We start from the raw sequence: 17406 nt of genomic DNA, 5'->3' as shown, positions 1-17406 counted from the left end.
CTGATGCACATTGTTCATTTAAGTAGGTCTTCACATTTTCCAACTGTAAGCCTCCAGTGCACAAATACAGTCAGTTAAAGCTACTACAACAAACATCAATGTAAACAGGAGAGATGTGTTTTTTAATGAGTTTTACACTCAAGAGCTTAAACCTGAACCCTGGTGTGCCCCACAGTAACATTTACATCAGTATCGCCCTCAAAGCTCATTTGGTTGTCGCTCAAACAGCCCGTGTTCCTTTTATCCAGCACGTGTCAGTGTGATCAAAATGCACGCAGGAAAATATGCTCAGATTAACATTTGAAATAACAGGTGGAGCACATTCTGGTCTAATGGTGTCCATTGAAGTCATGCAGCCTGTTGTCTGTTGTTGTGGAGCCTCTGGAAAAGGTCAGCGTGTTCTCGCCGGTGACATAACCCAAAGGAAGACACAAGTAAGTGTTAGGACTTAATCCATCAGTGCTTCGCAGGGATCCCAGTGCCGCTCTGTCACCTGTTCTGAGAAAATGATCAAGGCGTGTACAGCGTGCATTCAGGGCTTCTCGCTTCCTATCTAGATATGATAATGAAGGGCGCTAAAGAGAAGTGGGGGCTAACAAAAGCAGCATTAACGAGAAGCAGTGTGTGTCTCTGTGGGCTGCTGACTGACTCATCAGGGCTGGTCCATGTTAGCTGCACCCCCCTCTAGGCTCAGGGCTGGAGTGGATGACGTCACGGAGCCCACCAACTTAGACGGGCGTGTTTCCTGCAGGCAGAGTGAAGGCCTGGTCAGACAATGATGGCACTATTAGAGGAGATCAAAGGGAAGATGACTGCCCCGGTCCTGACGGGAAGGAGACTGTGAAACGCGTATAAATGTGGCTATTTGGCAAATGGAACAGCATCATATCACGGAACTGCTCTAAGTGTTAACTAAAAAGTTATAGAAACGATTTATTGGACTTTTGAACCCTTTACCCTTGTTTTGTCAGGCCTTGAAAAGCTTTTACTGTAACACATTGTCTGTGTGATTTCTATCATGCGCAGGGTTTTAGAAGAACCTAGTCGATCGTTTCAAGCTTCTGAGGACAGAGATCGTCCCCTGGGATGAGACAGTGCACGCCATCTAGAGTGAGAACCAGCTGAGGTTGAAACGGCGTGCGTTCATCACTTTGAAATCGTCTTGGCCCCCTGCTGAGATGTGTTTGTACAGTAGTACAGCAGCAAACGCTAAAGAAGCTTCTAATTCAACAACACGTTAGATCACATTTGGGGACATTAGGTTCCCTTAGAAACGACACATTCATGACCATGGTAGATGTAGTACTACAGGGGTTTTTTTGCTGGCACTTTTCTGTGCTGGTGCTGTTGGTTTGGTTGGTAAATCACCTATAGCACTAGAGTAGAGGACAGTGTAATCAATCTGAGGGGTGAAGAATGGATGAGGCAGTAAAAGCCATGAAACGGGCTTTTGTTCACGTGCTGCCTGTTGATCGCCGTCGCCGGGGGGTTCGGGGGATGTTTGAGTTTGCCGAGGACCCCTAAAGCTACGAAACCAACAAACGCACCCACGCTTCAGCTCGCTCGTCGGCCTCATTAACTTACAGGCGCCGTTGTACCCTCAGCCGCACGCTGCTTCACGTCCACGCGTCGCCTCCCTTCCTCCCGATAATTCCTCCTGATAATTAGTATTGTTTTTGTTCCAACAAGAACGAGCAGGAAAAACACATCAAAGACAAAGTTTCGCACAAAAGAAAAACATCCCTTGGCAGTTCTTTGACTTAAATGGCCTAAATCCCATCATGTGCGCTCAAATTGACTTTGATGGGATTTTAAAAAATGTAATACTGTATGTGGCCTGCTGGACAGGGATGAAAGAGCTGGAGCTTCCAGTTCTCTGGTCATTTTGTTTTATGTTATGCCATTTCCAGGGGAGCCCCTTAGGACTGTTGGCTGCCTGAAGAGACGCGACGTTGGGCTCCCACCTCCACGCTTCAAGACCAGCAGCCTGCTCGTCTGCAGGCCGTCCACAAACAGAAGCTGGTCCATGAATATAGTGGAATATGTGTGTGAAAATGCGATTGTCAGTCCAGATGCTGTTTGAGAAGTCGATAACGAAACAAAACAAACAAATCAATAGATTTGATAAATGTACAGAAAATCGTTATCAATGTTGGGTCGGCTGACGGATTGTTCTTCACACGAAGCGTTCCTGGAGCGAGTGTCGCCTGTCTGTGTGAATGAAGCATGATGATTGGTTTTATGATGTGTTTGCATTGGTGGTTGAACAGTTATCTGTCTGCGTCTTTGCTGAGTCCATGAGAAGTCAGATATGATGTTTGACGTCACAGAGTCAAACAGATATTCACTCCAGCATTAAGGAAGGGTTGCGTATTTAGCACGTCCCTGTACAGTACAACACCTAATCATCTGCGTACATCCAAACAGGCACGTCCCCAACATCAGAACAAGCACACCCTCCACAGATTCGAGTTTCTATCCAAACAAGCCATGTGGCGTATTTGCTTGGGAAGCGCACGGCCACCTGCTGAGAGCTGTTTGTCATTTGCTCCCTGGCACTAAACAGCAGTCGAATCCCATTTCTCTGAATCCGTCTCTCTGTTCCAGTTCTGATGGGATGTCTTGGCTGTGGAGGGCGTCTTGTGTTTATGTACAGTATTGTCTCCAGACACGAGGCAGTTGCCTCTTTGTCAATTAAATATTCTTTTTATTTGTCTCTTTCAAAGTGTTGCATTATGGGATTATGCAACACGATGCAAGTCGAGCTACAATGCTGTGAATGACGACTTAAGAATACTGTAATAATCCTCGCTTATGAATGAATAGAATAAGGAGACGTTTGCTGCTGTAGAACTGATTCAATGCTGATTTCTCCTACAGTATCTTGTACATTTCTAACTTCTGTAAACTCTGTCGCCTCCTTGAGCAGCTGGTTTATTTATTCACTCCAAGCTCCCTCACTTCTTCTCTGGCTTTTTAGGACTTGTGGTGCGTGTGATGTACCCGGACCTGCAGCTTCTGCTTGCACGAGGTCTTCGATAAAGAGATTATCAACCTGTTTGCCTAATGAAACACCTACTCGCAGGCTGCATATTAATATCCTGCCGTAATAGGAATGTGTGACAGAGTTGTGTGCCTATCTGAGATTCATTAACTCGCGGGGAGGTGATATTCGGGCCTTTTCCCTGGCGGCCTCGCTGTGATATATTGCAGGTCAGGCTGGATGAAAGGTCACGGTTAATGGAGGGTAAACAACAGACAGCTGAATTTTTTTTCCCCCCTTTCACAACATCAAATGTAATGTTTCTATTTTCCGCTGGAAAAAGGCCATTTGTTGTGTAGATCTAATGCAGGTAACCTTCAAGAAATCTCATTTCTGCTTTACTCTGTGTCAACATGTCTGGCCTTTACAATTTAAACTCCATCAAGCGTATGTGTGAGAGTGGAGGCAATATGTGAGGGGAAGCAAGCCTCTAACTGTGCCTGCTCTCAGCCTGTAGATTGAGGGATGTGATACTTTAGTGTCTGCCCGAGAGCCTGGTGCCGTTTCCATCAGCGGCCCGTCCTGCCGCTTTACTCCGTCTCCAAGGATATAATGACCAGTGTTTACGCCCTGCCACTCGTCCCCAAAGCCCACATTAGACGGAGATTCTGGAAGCGAACTTGTGCTGCCCGCTCTGCAGTTGCTGTTAATCCTCTCCTCCTAAATGTGAGTGTCAGGATGACCCGGTTGCCGAGGGTGAACATGCCGCCGCGTGCAGTAAATGAGCAGTGGAAAATAACGCTGGGACATAAACTTAATGCCCAGATTAGTACGATTTCCATTTTGGGAGCGTGCACCAGACTTTACGTAATGATTCACTAACATGAAGGCGTCTGAGGAGCGTGTGCGGTGCAGTGAGGACTCTGCAGCGCGTGGCTTTGAAAGGTGCCTTCGCTGTCAGGATGACAAAGGGCCTGGTTCCGTTCACGGACGATGCAGCCACATGTTTGTCTGAGTTCTCGTCCCTTTTTAACCTTTTAGACCAGGACCCATTCATCTGTGATGTGTCTCTAGTAAAATTGGGAAGATGAACCAGTTCGTATGAGTTGATGAGCAGGTGGAGCAGATTTGATAAGTGTTGCATCAATAATCAATAATAGTCGTTCTTTTTGGTTCAGTGTGTTTGACAGCTGTTTAAGCCTGTAGCTGTGGATCATCCTATAGTTCCTCAGAGGGGATTTATGTTCTAATTATTGCTATTAAAGTGGCTCCGATTGAGAGTCGCCCTGAAACCTGAGTGTGGATGTGTCACGTATGATCCCGCAAACGAAATGCTAGGAGGTGACGGTGATGGGCTTTCAAAAAAAAAATGCAAATTGGAACCCGGCCTCAGTCAGTCCAGGCCACAAGAATAAGTTGAGCTCATCTTTAATTCATGGGAGTACTTACAGTGCCGTGCCAGGGCAATCTTCCTCCTCCAGCCTGCTAAAAGTAGCTTCCCAGAAGGGTCAGCGTTCTTTGAGAAACATCTGGACACCAGCTCCACCGCCCCCTTTCCGTGCCTCCCTCCTTCCCGCACCTCCTTCAGAAGCTTCCACTCATCAGGAGTGGTGCAGCCACTAGAGACAAGATTAGGAAATTGCAAGATTCTTGCGCTGCGAGGACGATCAGACAATGCGGCACTAATGATCCAGTTGAACTGACGTTCAAGATGCAGAATGACAGAGATAATAGCAGGTGAGTCACATAGTAAGCAGTGCTGGCATTTCCTAGTCAGATAAGCTCTCGTTCAAATATTGTCCTCCTTCGTCAGTGTCATTGCTCAAACAACATTGCTGCTCCTTGTCACTCTTAGTTTTGTTGCTAAGACACATGTTTTTGAACGCTTGTGTTCAATTAGCAGTTTAACACAACATTAGTGTCACGTTGGGCTCTTAGACACTTGCATTATTTAAAGCTTAGATTAAAATGAAGCCTCTGGTTTCACCAGCGGCTGAACATGGAGCCGTTCTCCTTAAAATCGACCTTAAATCCAAGCAGCGTTTGTGTGGAGGAGGTTAAATGATCTCAGAAAGCGACTGAGCCTCACTTAATCAGTTAAATATAGAAGATGTGACTAAGTTGCGGTTGCATCACCGGGGCTGTGTTTTAGCCTCAGCCCCTGCTCTCGTTCACCCACTTGCTTTACCTCAGCACCCTCGTCTGGCCTCGCTCGGCGCGGACCGCTTGGAATCGCCTCGGTTACGCAACACACGGAGCCGGATGCTTGATTAACGCCGCGGTGATGAAGCGAACTTCGACCGCTCTCACGAAACAAGTGTCATTAATTCGGGGACATATTTCTGCAGCACCTTCCCCTGCGCGCCTTAATCGCCCCGCTCTTTGCGTGAATGATCTTGTTTACTCCTTTCTGGCGAAAACACACAATAGCAGCCGCGACGTAACGATGTTATTTTACATGTCATTATAAAGACATTTGTCTCCGGAGACGCGGTGGAACGCGAGGCAGGCGCGGGTCCAGTGTTTGAGCACAGTCTTGAAGGTTATACACAGAACATCTGACTAATGGCCCAGCTCCCCGTACATGCCCATGCTAATCACTTTTCTGATTGATTGTGCTGCTCCAAAGCACTAATAGCATCATTAGCTGGAACTGTTGTCGCAGCCTCAGCTCTGATCTTTATAATCCTTTGCCGATATTTTCTTGATCCTTGCCTTTATTGTCTGGAAAGTAGATTGAGACGGGCTCATTTTAAATGTAATTGGGTTTGAATCTCAGTGAAAGGGAAGTAATAATTCACGGTATTGTAGCTGCCACACCCCGTCCTATGGGTTGAGCCGGAGCTGCTGTTGCCCTGGAAACCCGAAACGCCTGCATGTATTATGAGCTATTGTTAATTGCATTTACGCTCACAAATAGACTGTCAGGAGGAATTGCTGATGCCCTCATACTCCGTAGCAGCTGCACAGTGACCGCACTTATTAAAGTTTACGCGTTGATGCCAGTCAGCAATTAATGGAGCCGATAAATCCGATTTAATCACGTCCCAGCAGTGTTTTGGTGCAAGTAGATCCGTCGGATCGACGGTGAGATCATGTTGACACGAGGAGCTCGCCGTCGGAGCCGTCGGGATCAACGCGCCGTCACAGTAAAGTCACAGGGAGGAATTCAGCCGGTAAGCGCTGAGTCACAGTCTAGCGTGGAGGACGCTCTGAACACGCTGGTGGGAGTTGTCGTGCTCCTGGGAAGCCAACAGGCTGCAGCTGCAAGTTCAGGCATCCACTTCTTTAAAATGTGCACTGACAGAAATGTCCAACAAATATTATTAAAGGCTGTGACTGGCTTCGGCTGTAACTGAGCTACAGTTTAGTTTGCACCAAACATTTATAAGTACTCGCTGGGAATTACAGGGAACCATCTTCCTCTGCATTATAAACAGAGGAGTTTGAATGAATAAATCCTAAATAAATAAATTAGACTTTTAGCAGAACTGTAGTTATGTTTATTGATATATTGGTCATTCAGTGAATACAAAGAAATCTGAATGTAACTTGTACCACATTATGTAGTAAGTAGAGTACAGCACCAGACACTTTAAATTAGCTGCAGCAATTAGCATTAGTTCAGTTTTGATCATAGATTTACTTTAATGTTAATATCAACATGTTAATTTCCTGAAACGAACACATATTAACAAATTGTAGTCTTACAGTCAAAGTTGAAGATTCTATTGTTCCTCTAAAATGTCTCCGCATCCCATATGAATCAGACCGTAGACTGTTTAGTGCAGGTCTTTAAAGGTCGAACTGCTGAATGAATCATGAGCGCGCTTCGCAAAGTGAGCGAGCGGCCGCGGGGAGCGGTGAAAGGCCAGTGTGTGTGTGTGTGTGTGTGTGTGTGTGTGTGTGTGTGTGTGTGTGTGTGTGTGTGTGTGTGTGTGTGTGTGTGTGTGTGTGTGTGTAGCAGCTGGGGCGCTGCCGACCTGTCGGGATGTTTAGATAGTGTCAGCTGGGGGAGATGATTAGTTAAAGCAGAGCCGAGGTTGTAATCACAGGTAAGTGAGTCCAGCTGGATGAAGGGTTATCGCGCCGTAACAAACACTTGCATCGGTCCAACCTGCACCACATGTTGGTTCATACAGCGCGTTGGCTCGCTGTGTGAGCGCCTCCCTCTTTTTGTTGTTATTAGTTCCTCTTCAGACTTTAAAAGGCCTTCTGCTCCGTCTAAATGTGAGCCAGGTGTGAGGTCTGGTCCAGAACAGCTGCTTCCTATTTTCCTTTAATCTAAAAGACAGTTGGCTGGTTGCTAAAAGATTAAAAGAGCATAAATATATTTCTGGTCAACCATAGAACAGGTGTATCAATCAAAACCAGCGATAAACAATTACAGGGAGACAGTTTACTTTTGCCTGACTCCACATCACACCTACTGTGATCCATGTAAACTACTGCAGCAGCAGTCAGATTATGTTATAGGAATGAAGGGAAAACAAAACATTGTTTATTATCATCAATAACATTTTACATTGTGGGATCCTCTGGTAGAAAACAGTAATTGTTAGAGACTGTGTTGATGGCACAGAGTCAAGTCTAGTCAAGTTCTCACGAGATAAATGAAAATGAAGCTCGTCATGGCAACGTGCAGGAGCAGAACCGAGCAAATTCACTTCCACCTCCATCGATTCTGCTAAAAAATTATTAGAATGTCCTTTTCATTAGTTGGCACAGAGCTGCTGATATTAATTGTTTTGTTTCATTTGTGGAGGAACAAAATAAACGTTGGCTAGTGTAGTGTAATAGATGAATTGACAACAGTTTTGATATCTCTTTTAATTCTAGTAGTTTTTCCAGACTGCTTTGAATTGTTATTTCTTGTTTTCCTGCACAGCAATAATTAAAGCATTCCAATTTCTATAATGCGAGCGTGATGGGAACACAGACACAGATCACAGACGTCTCCACACAGCTGATGCTGATCTATTAAGTTGCGAGTTGCATCTAAGCACGTGGATCCGCTCGCGGTTGGCGCTCAGTGGGAGTAAAAGATTGTTCCCTTCCTGCCTCTGGCTAAATTACAGCTCAGCTGAGCGTCTCCATCGCAGTTAAATGTTCAGTTTTACCTGCAGTAGCTTTTTTTTGAAATTTCCTTTGAGTCCTGTCACCTCCTGCCCCGACTCAATCGACAGCACTCCCGTCTACAGGTAGAATGAACTCCGCTGTGTTTCCTTTAGTTCTCTGCGTGAGCCACAGTAATAAAAACTTGACAATCAAGCCCGAGAACGAGCGAGTACAAAGGGCGAGTTCTGGGGAATGTGATCTATAATAGAATTTCTTTTGTGTGAATTCATCGGGCTTTTCTTCCTTTTAAAATTCCACTGGCAGAGTTTACAGGCTCTGAATGGTGGCGGAGAGGAGTGTGAACTTCCTGGCTGGTAATAAACATCCACCCGCCCTTCCAATATCCACACACTGGACTCAAAGCCAGGAAGCATTTCACACCAATGTGATTGCAGGAAAAAAATCATCTCTATGTTGCTTCATGTCAACGGAAACTTCATTCCTCGAAACTGTGGTGGAGAAACTTGTCTTTGTTAGAGTTTTTTCGGAAGGAATATGTATTAATAAACTCTATATCCTGCCTGTATGCATGATGTATCTGATAATACTAAACAGTGTGCTGCATCTCAGCTATGGAGCGATGATAATGGCAGATGTCTGGAGAATAAGCTGGAGAACATGGCTGCGCTGGAGGCGACTCAGGGTGAACTCACTCAACCGGCCATTGCCGGCTGCTGCATCTTCATTTCACCCACTACCTGCCCACATTTAGGCCATTTTTACATGCGTGCATGATGGAATAAATGCTACTGTTTTACAGTAGCATTTATTGTGATTGTGCTCATGCAGCGTGAGCAGTTGGTCCAGCTCATCCTTTGGCAGCGACACAAACAGCGCTGATCAACACATTGGTATTCAGTGTTGTGTTGGAGTTTACACTTTCTATGAAAAGGCCCAATCCAGATTAGGTGCTGCTGGTTGCACCTGGTCAACATCCCCTCAACGCCAGGCTTGGAGCTCGCACACGAGCCCCTTCAGGCGTCGCCATGGAGATAAACCTGTGAGCAACTAGTAGATGTGGCGATGAGTGGTCGGCACATGTTCACCAGCTGTTTGACTGGAACGTTGCGACGCCTTCGAGGTTCAGGGAGGACGTTCAGATTAGAAACGCTGCAAAGCTGAGAAAAGCCAGTGATTGTGTTCTGAGGAGTGACAGCTCCTCACCTCCCCCATCCTCCCCCATCCTCCCCAGCCCTCACGTGTGCCGTCACAAACCGGGGCAGCGTGACACCCGCGTCTGCACCGATCATGTCAGGTTGCCTTGTTTGCGTCTGACTTGCGTGCACTCTTAATTCTGGGCCCATTATAATAAATGTCTGCATGTTTAATTGCTGGTATTTACAGGCCAGGCAGGAACAGCCAGTTTACCTTTATGTGCCTCCATCTCGTGGGTCCGTCGTGTGCAGGTAGATTATATAAGACACCACCAGCAGCAGATAATTGTATCCGATGCTTAGCTCGGCTGCATCTCTAATTAATCAGTGATTTCCCTCATGTTTTAGGATTGCAGATTGGACATGTTGAGCCTTTAAGCTATTCTTTACACTCCCTGCATAGCTGGACTGAGAAATTCTCTTCATGGCTCCAAGCTAATTATTCAACCATTGGGTTCTGGAAGGATGCCTCTGACTCTAGCTTAGGGCTGCGTGCGTGCGTGCGTGCGTGCGTGCGTGCGTGCGTGCGTGCGTGCGTGCGTGCGTGCGTGCGTGCGTGCGTGCGTGCGTGCGTGCGGCATCCAGTAGGTGAACTACTGTAAGTGTATGTGCATGTGTTTGATACAACACTGTGCTGTCTTTTGCCTGATGCATTACATGCTTTCACATTCTCAACGTGGTGGTGTGTGTGCGTGTGTGTGTGTGCATTAGTGCGTGCATGCGTGTGCACCTCGTCACCGGTGTCTGTCTTAATTACTGTTGACAGTGCGAGCGCTTCTTTCCGAGGCTTCTGTTTGTGCTTTAATAGCTCACGAGTTAAAACTGTCTTCTTTTCTTTGCGTCACATTTCCATTTGATCGTTTGCAGACGATCGCAGCGAGTCGCCGACCAGCTCCGCGGAACATTCCGGCGAACAATGGAAGCGGCACGTGTTCGCGTCAAAATAATGTCAAGCACGCACTTGCGGCGTGTTGTTTTAAAGCGCTTTTCCTAATCGTTCGCTGGGCTTCGGTGACTCATGACACACACGATTGGATGCGATTATGATTCAGAGCTGCGAGCAAAGCGAGGCCACTCTTTCTGGGTTTGAATTTGGAGTGTCTCGTTGATTCAGCTTCTTCCCGCAGAAAGAATTATAGGTGGGTTCAATTAAAAAAATTTAAATTGGAATCAAAACGCTCGTGACTCGCGGCGCCGGGAGAAAATGCCGTCCTGTGTAATTGGCTGAACAACGCTGATGAATCGTAATAAGTGAAACCTGGAGTTCTATAAAACCGCCCGTTACAGCGGTGAGCGAGCAGAAGCACTTAGGCCGAGTTGGCTCGGGAGCTTTTTGTTTACTTTGCACTGATGAAACCTTTTAAACTTAACTGCGCTGGGCTGAGATGGACAATGCAGTATTGACAGACTGCATATGAAATAATTCCTCACCACAACGGCAGCGAAGAAAGGTAGGGACAATATCTGTAAGGGAGAAATGAGGTAAAAAGCTCTGCTCACGTTGACCATTATCTTCATTTACTTCCTGAAGTCTTTGGGGCTGGTTTTCATTCACCTTCCCCGTTGAAACCATGTAAACCGGCATCTTCAAGGAAACGAGCCAGAACCAGGCCCGTTTCCCCGCCTGCCGTCATCCGTGTGCAGGAGGAGGAGGAGGAGGACACCGGGCCTCCCTGCTGTCACTGTGATGAAGGATGCGCCGCCGTGCACTGCTTATTCCAGGAGGTTCATGTTCACGGACGTTTAATGGAGTGTACTATGGGACGCCGACGCGAAACTCCGGCCACGCGAGGCTGACAGCCGACGCGCTTTTTCATTTAAGCCACTGTCTCCAGTTCCTGCACAGATCCAACCTGACATGAACATTTATTACCAAAAGCCCACACATTAAAGCCTTGCTTTCGACCAGACTCCACTGACCTCTCACCACCATGATGGAGCACATGTTTACTTTATCATGAACATGGTTACATTTAGCTGCAATTAGCTCCCTGTGAATTAGTTTATTTTATGCATAACTATTAATATTCTTGTCAGTGCTACAGTACAAGAACTGATCCTTCCTGATAGAAGAACTCATTTTCCTTGGTGGGACCCAGTAGTGTTTGTAATTATGAGACAAATTTTATTTCAGGTTACATACTGTAGTTATTGTTAATAGCTTTTCTGAGGTTGGATCTCCGCCGTTGGTTGATTGGTGACCCCAAATGGTCCACACAGCTAATATGACGTATCAGAGAGACACCACTAGGCAGCATGTATCTAAATATAGTCTTTATTTATTGAAAGTAACTTTAAATGTACAGTAACTATTTCTAGTAAAAGAAAAAGGGAGTCTCGCATTGGCAGCCGGCGTGTGTGTTGGTTTCCCCGCTGCACACACGGCTCACGTGCACGGAGCCGTCTCCCATCGCGCTGTGGCTGCGCGGCTCGGCAGCAGCAGACGAGCAGAGGGGGGGCGAAGGACGGCGAGAGTTAGCGCGGAGAGATGTAGGCTTTATCGCCGGCGACGGGCTCAGCGGCTGCACGGACAGAGCTGTGGCGCAGGAGGAGGAGGAGAAGAAGGGGCGCAACGGGGGAGGACAGGCTGCCCGGAAAAAAAAACAAAAAAAACACAGCGCACGGGAGGAGGAAGGTGGGGGGAGAACGAGAGGGAGCAGCGAGGGGAGAGGAGTCATTGAGCGGCGAGAGGGAGCTGACAAGGACACGGAGGGAGGAGAGCGCGCAGACGAGCCTTCCCTGACGCCTGGAAGTGCGTGCACAAAGTAGAAAAGAAGAGGAGGAGAGCGAGCCTGACAGGAGGTCGAGCTCACGGGGCTTCACTGACACAGGAGCGAGGAGGAGGAGGAGGAGCGTGGGGGCAAGTTGATGGATTTGATTTGGAGAGAGTATTTTTAGAAGGAGGAGCGTAGACACGAGAAGAATGTGGAGATTAGAGATGCCGTCTTTGAGGAGAGGAGAGTCGGGGGAGGGAGGAAGAAGGGGAAGAGAGAGAAACAGCAGCCGGAGATGTTGAGATCAGAGTGTGACAGAACAGATTATCTCTGGTCTGGTTTCCCACAGGAAACCGCTGCGAGTGCGAGTGCACGTCCGCGCGCACGCACGCGCGCACACACACGCGCGGCTCCGTCTTCGGGGGGGAAAAGTGTGTCGCGGCGCGGCTCCAACTGTGGCGCTCGGAGGCTGGAGACGAGGAGCGAGCCCCCCGCCGCCCCCCGCGCTCACTCACGGGACCCGACAGCGCTGACGAAAAGCCGAGCGGGCGAGCGAGCGCCGGAGAGCGGGAGCCAGTGACATCACGGGGAGGTCGAGGCGTCCAAAGTGAGCGCGCGCCGAGTGGGACGGAGGACGGAGCGGCGCCGGGCGCAGTTGGAGGCGCGAGCGGACGGCGAGGCGGAACCGGTCGCCGTCTCGGCAACAAGCCCTGCTCACGCATGAGTGTGAGGACGGGGGAGCCTTGATGTGACTGCAGCGCAGCAGCCAGCTCCCTCTGCTGTTCTCTAATTATTTTAATTACCTTCCTCCTTTCATCATTTGCCTTCGTTCCTTCTTGCCGCCGCCGCTCCGCTGGTGTTTTGTATTCCGTCCCCCTCTCTCCCTCTTCCCCTCGCTCTCGCCTTCGCTCTCTCTCTCTCTCTGTCTCATCCTCTCTTGTTCACTGTCACACTAACTGCGGTGGATGCTGGAGTCAGTCATGTAGAAGCCACCTTGCTTGGAGCACGTTTGACTAGCTGATTTTAATTTTTTTTTTTCCCCCGTCCGTCGTCTCCTGCTGACTCGGATGATTGCAGCGCTGTCAGACTGAGAGGCGAGGGGACACGGCCAACAAGTAGCTGCCGCTCACATCCAAACCACAACGCCGCCTTAGAGGGGTCCTTCCATGTGCACACAGCACCACACGTTGCCCTTCAAACCGCGCGGATCGGTGCTTGTTGGTCCGGACACACATCCAGGTGTGGATTACAGTAGTGGATTTATCCTGGAGCTCCATGTGGGCCCCAGCCCCTGAGGCCTGGCTGGGAAATGCAGGCTTCCCCGCGGCTGTAGGAGCGCTGTGGGCAGCCATGGCCCTGGAGGGGCGCTGTCTCCGGCGGGGGTCCCCGGCCATGATCCGAAAGGCCCGCGAGCGCCGCCCAAAGAAGCCGACTCTGGCCCAGGTCACTTCCACTCTGCTGTCAAGGACTCGCCTGCACGGCCTGAGGCACGTGTGCCTCCCGGGCGGCTCCGTGGGCCGCCGGGCCTTCTGGCTGCTGGCCCTCTGCACCTCGCTGGGCCTGCTTCTGTCCTGGTCCTCCAACCGCCTGCTCCACTGGCTCTCCTTCCCCACGTACACGCGGGTCCACACGGAGTGGGCCAAGGAGCTGGCCTTCCCCGCCGTCACCATCTGCAACAACAACCCCATCCGCCTCTACAAGCTCACCAAGAACGACCTGTACTTCGCCGGACACTGGCTGGGCCTGCTGCTGGCCAACCGCACGGTCCGGCCCTTGGTCCTGGACCTGCTCCAGGAGGACCGCCGGGCCTGGTTCAGGAAGCTGTCGGACTTCAGCCTCTTTCTGCCGCCGAGGAACTTTGAGGGAACCAACCTGGAGTTTATGGACCGACTGAGCCACCAGCTGGACGACATGCTCCTGTCGTGCAAGTACAGAGGAGAGCCCTGCGGAGCTCACAACTTCTCTTCTGTAAGTCCAGGTCTTTACATGCTGCCACTGTACCACGAGCAAATATATTGCATCATGATCCCGTTTCCTCCGGTCCTCGCTGTTCCATCCGGCCTATAAATCTACTGGAGCTGTGCTACTCCCACATTTCAGTCGGCTGCAGAATATAACTGCTGCGTGTTGATGGAGCCGCAGCCGCTTTTAGCCCGTCAGGACAAACTCTGTCTCAGAAAGTGTCTCTTACAGTCGCGCGCTCCCCCGAGGACCTTCCAGCCTGATCACTCCTCCTCCGTTCTGAGTGGGAGGCTGTGGGTTTAGGGACTCGTGCGCTCCATCGGCTCAGCTGAACTGTGGCAGGCGCTCTCTCCACGCCGGCGCACGCAAACAAACTGTATGGGAAAGTTTCGCCTCCCGTGGTTCCATTCGGGCGCCTCTCTAGCGTCGCGGCCTCGGCGTCAGAGGCCGACTGGAGACTGGGGAGACTGGTGTGCAAAGCGCTTGGGTCGACTGAAGCCTGAAGCCTGCTGAAGTCTGGGGGTTTGGAGTCAGTGTTGCTGGAGACGAGCAGCTCCAGGCTGCGTTCGCGGCTGCAAACAAGAGCAGAGGAGGCGAACGGAAACTGCTGCTTCTGAGTATCCGAGTCCAGCGAGTTTCGTAGACTGGCAGCAAATTAGTGGCTAATTGTCTTCAGTTGAATCAGAACTGTGGTTTTTGTGGGTGTTCTGTATCGTGGGTCGCTGGGATCATGAAGTAGGGTGGTTGTTTAGGATTAGGTTGTTATTCATGGAACGTAAGCGCTGTTACTTCCAGGCACCACAGGTGTAATCAAATCAGCCGCGACTCCGACTTCTATCTTTAAAGCTCCCGCACTCTCGGCGACCAATCATTTCTGTCAGCGCTGATTTTGTCGGAGTTGTGCGTAGCAGGATCACATCGCAAGTCCACTCTGAGGGCTTTTTATTTTTACCTCATCGCTCCCGTGAGCAGCGAGCGGTGGACGAGGAGTCTACATTTACTTTAGTACGCTAAAATTTCATGGTGCGTGATTTGAATGGCGTCGCTGGACGAGTGATTGCCTCGTTTGTGTTGCCTTTAGTCAAATGAAACAAAACTAAAGGTTTACCCCGGTCAGCTGAAAACGCTGATGATTGGCGACTGAAGGCTAAAAATACGTCACTTAGCCAAGCATGAAGTTGTCTCCATGTCTGGCTGCACTACTCACAGGCTCACGGTCGACGGCTCCAGTCAAACCGGATGGTTTTTATTAGCTTTTCCATCTCTGGTGGGTGGTGATACCTATTTTGTCTTTTGCCCTCTGTCAGCAGAAGACAAGGTGCATCAGCCCACTCCCATGCAAATGAAATACTTAATCAGAACCGTGCCCTCCAGCCAGCATCCATTAGCTGTCACATCCGTTTTAATGCGGTCAGACACGTCCTGCTTCTTTGGTGAATTTAGATTTCAGCTGCTTCGTGCGGCGTTGGAAGTGTTTGCTGATGCAACGGCTTTGCCCCCTGAGTACTCGCGGGTCATTTTTAAAGGTAATGAGTAATACTAATGTGGAGCTTGTAGCATGAACGTATGTGCTGCACTGTGTTTTGTGTTAGAATGAACCAGGCTGCTTGTTATGCAGAGCAGAAGGACCGAGGCACTGCTGCAATAGTAGTTAGTAGTTCTGCAGCACTTAGGCTTTAGGATATGTAATTGTACCACATTCTGGAGGTTTTAGTTGTTCCTTTGCAGATCAGAGTGGGCCCACGTTCATGGCCCGCTCCCCGCCACTTCCTCCATCGTGTTCTGCCTCGTAGGGGGCCTTATGCCGCTAACGGGCCCTTAGTGGTTTTGCTAATCTCATTAGCCTGCTGCTGCAAGTCAGCAAAGACTCCCCGAGGCCTATTCATTATCACTGCAGTTACAGCGCTGTCACTCGAGGACCGGCGCCGCTGCAACCACCAGATAAAATGAAGGATAAGGAGCGCGCGTACGCAAAACCTGAGCGAACGAGCACGAGTCGCCGCTCCGCGTGCGCACCGGCGGCGTCGTCGTCGTCTGCCCTCCATTGTCTTGGCGAGTATGCGGGAAATCCAGCTTTAATAATGGTTGTTCTGAGCTTAGGCGCACAGAGGAGGCTTTGAACTGCCGAGCAGAGGGGAGAGAAAGGGGGAGGGAGGGAGGCGGGTGCCGCCAGAAGCCGGGAGGGAGAGGTGGCGTAGACAGAAAGCGTGTTTTTGGTTGGAAATATAAATGGGTCCTGTACTGTAGCTCTGCCCAACCCCCTGCAGCAACACGGATCCATGGGCTGGATCTACTGTTCCACAGTAAATGGGAAGGACTAGACCCCTGATCAATATATCTATTAGCTTTATGCTGTGGTTTATAGTGGTCTTTCTTGCCCCCACTGTCTCCAGTAGTGATGTACTCGCAGCCGCATTCGCTCCAGGGGGTGGAAGCGCCGGAGAGGGGGGCAACCACAGCGTTCGCAGTGAAATGTACAGTACAGGAAGTGAAGTCTTATCAAGAAGCCAGCGAAGCCCATTCCTCCGAGGCTCAGATGCCGGTTTCCACCTTACGCGTGCAGCCCCAACGAGGCCTGGATGAGTGTGCCTGGAATGACCAATGAAAGCGCGCTCGGATCACGCTCCGGACGCGGCAGGAATAAAGGGTGACGCTCTGTGCCTGGACACTGTAATGCATCAGCTCGATGTCGAACAGAGCCACACCACTGGCCTGATGTTGTGTCCTTTGTGCTGTTAGTGATTTATGTGTCAGATTTAGCCGTATTGTTCTCCTTTTGCTTTGGTAAGTTAACTTATTGATGACTTATTGATCGATCTTAGATAAATCGGATCGCCTCATCTTGCAACCCGTTGGTTGGTTGGTTGGTTGGTTGGTTGGTTGGTTCGTGTGTAGGGCTCTTTTCTTCTCATGAGCCGCTCTGTTAGAGACAGTGGAGACAGGTTTGCATCATTCAGCACCTATAGCACAGAGGAGGTGTTGTACATAAAGTTAGCTTCAGGACAGATGAAACACGTTGGCTGTAGAATTCACAGTGCAGGAAGTTGAAGCTGTTCTTTACATGAGTCTTTTTATATTATTGCTGGTTTTCTTGCTCCTCTAACATTTTCTTGGTTTGTCTTTGGACATATTCTGCCTGACTGAGAATTCTAAGAACATTTTATTGTTCTTCACCTTGTTTTGCTTTACGGGAAACTAATTTTCTGTTTTAGTTAAGCGCCGAATCCTAATTGTAGCTGGTCTGCATCGAGACGGAAACCAGACAGATATTATTCCTGGCAGTAGAAAGGAGATTAGAAAGGAGACCAGCGCTCATTAGGTTGTCAGGAACACGACGCCACACGAATGCTAATGCTGCTGTCTGCTGGATGTGTAAATACTCAAACCGGCGTGACTAACAAATTGACCGTATCAACTTAAATTCAGATAATATATCGCTGGTGCATTTACAGTTCAGTCTGTTTGGCTCCACTAT

General features: G+C 49.2%; 1 protein-coding gene across 5 annotated transcripts in view; it reads left to right on the top strand.

Annotated features, from left to right (window-relative positions):
• Positions 1–17406, top strand: part of asic2 (acid-sensing (proton-gated) ion channel 2) — a 179850-nt gene that overhangs the window by 106785 nt on the left and 55659 nt on the right. The window contains exon 1 of one of the 5 annotated variants that reach the window (XM_029157948.3): positions 11607–13937. The exons of the other annotated variants lie outside the window; for them this stretch is intronic. Coding sequence (XP_029013781.1) covers positions 13245–13937 — 693 coding nt within the window. The 5' untranslated portion in view covers positions 11607–13244. Of the gene's footprint in view, positions 1–11606; positions 13938–17406 lie in introns of those variants that run through there. 5 annotated transcript variants of the gene reach the window in all.

Source organism: Betta splendens, chromosome 8, assembly GCF_900634795.4.
Source record: "Betta splendens chromosome 8, fBetSpl5.4, whole genome shotgun sequence".
Taxonomy (NCBI): Eukaryota; Metazoa; Chordata; class Actinopteri; order Anabantiformes; family Osphronemidae; genus Betta; species Betta splendens.
This window is presented reverse-complemented; position numbering and strand designations above follow the sequence as displayed.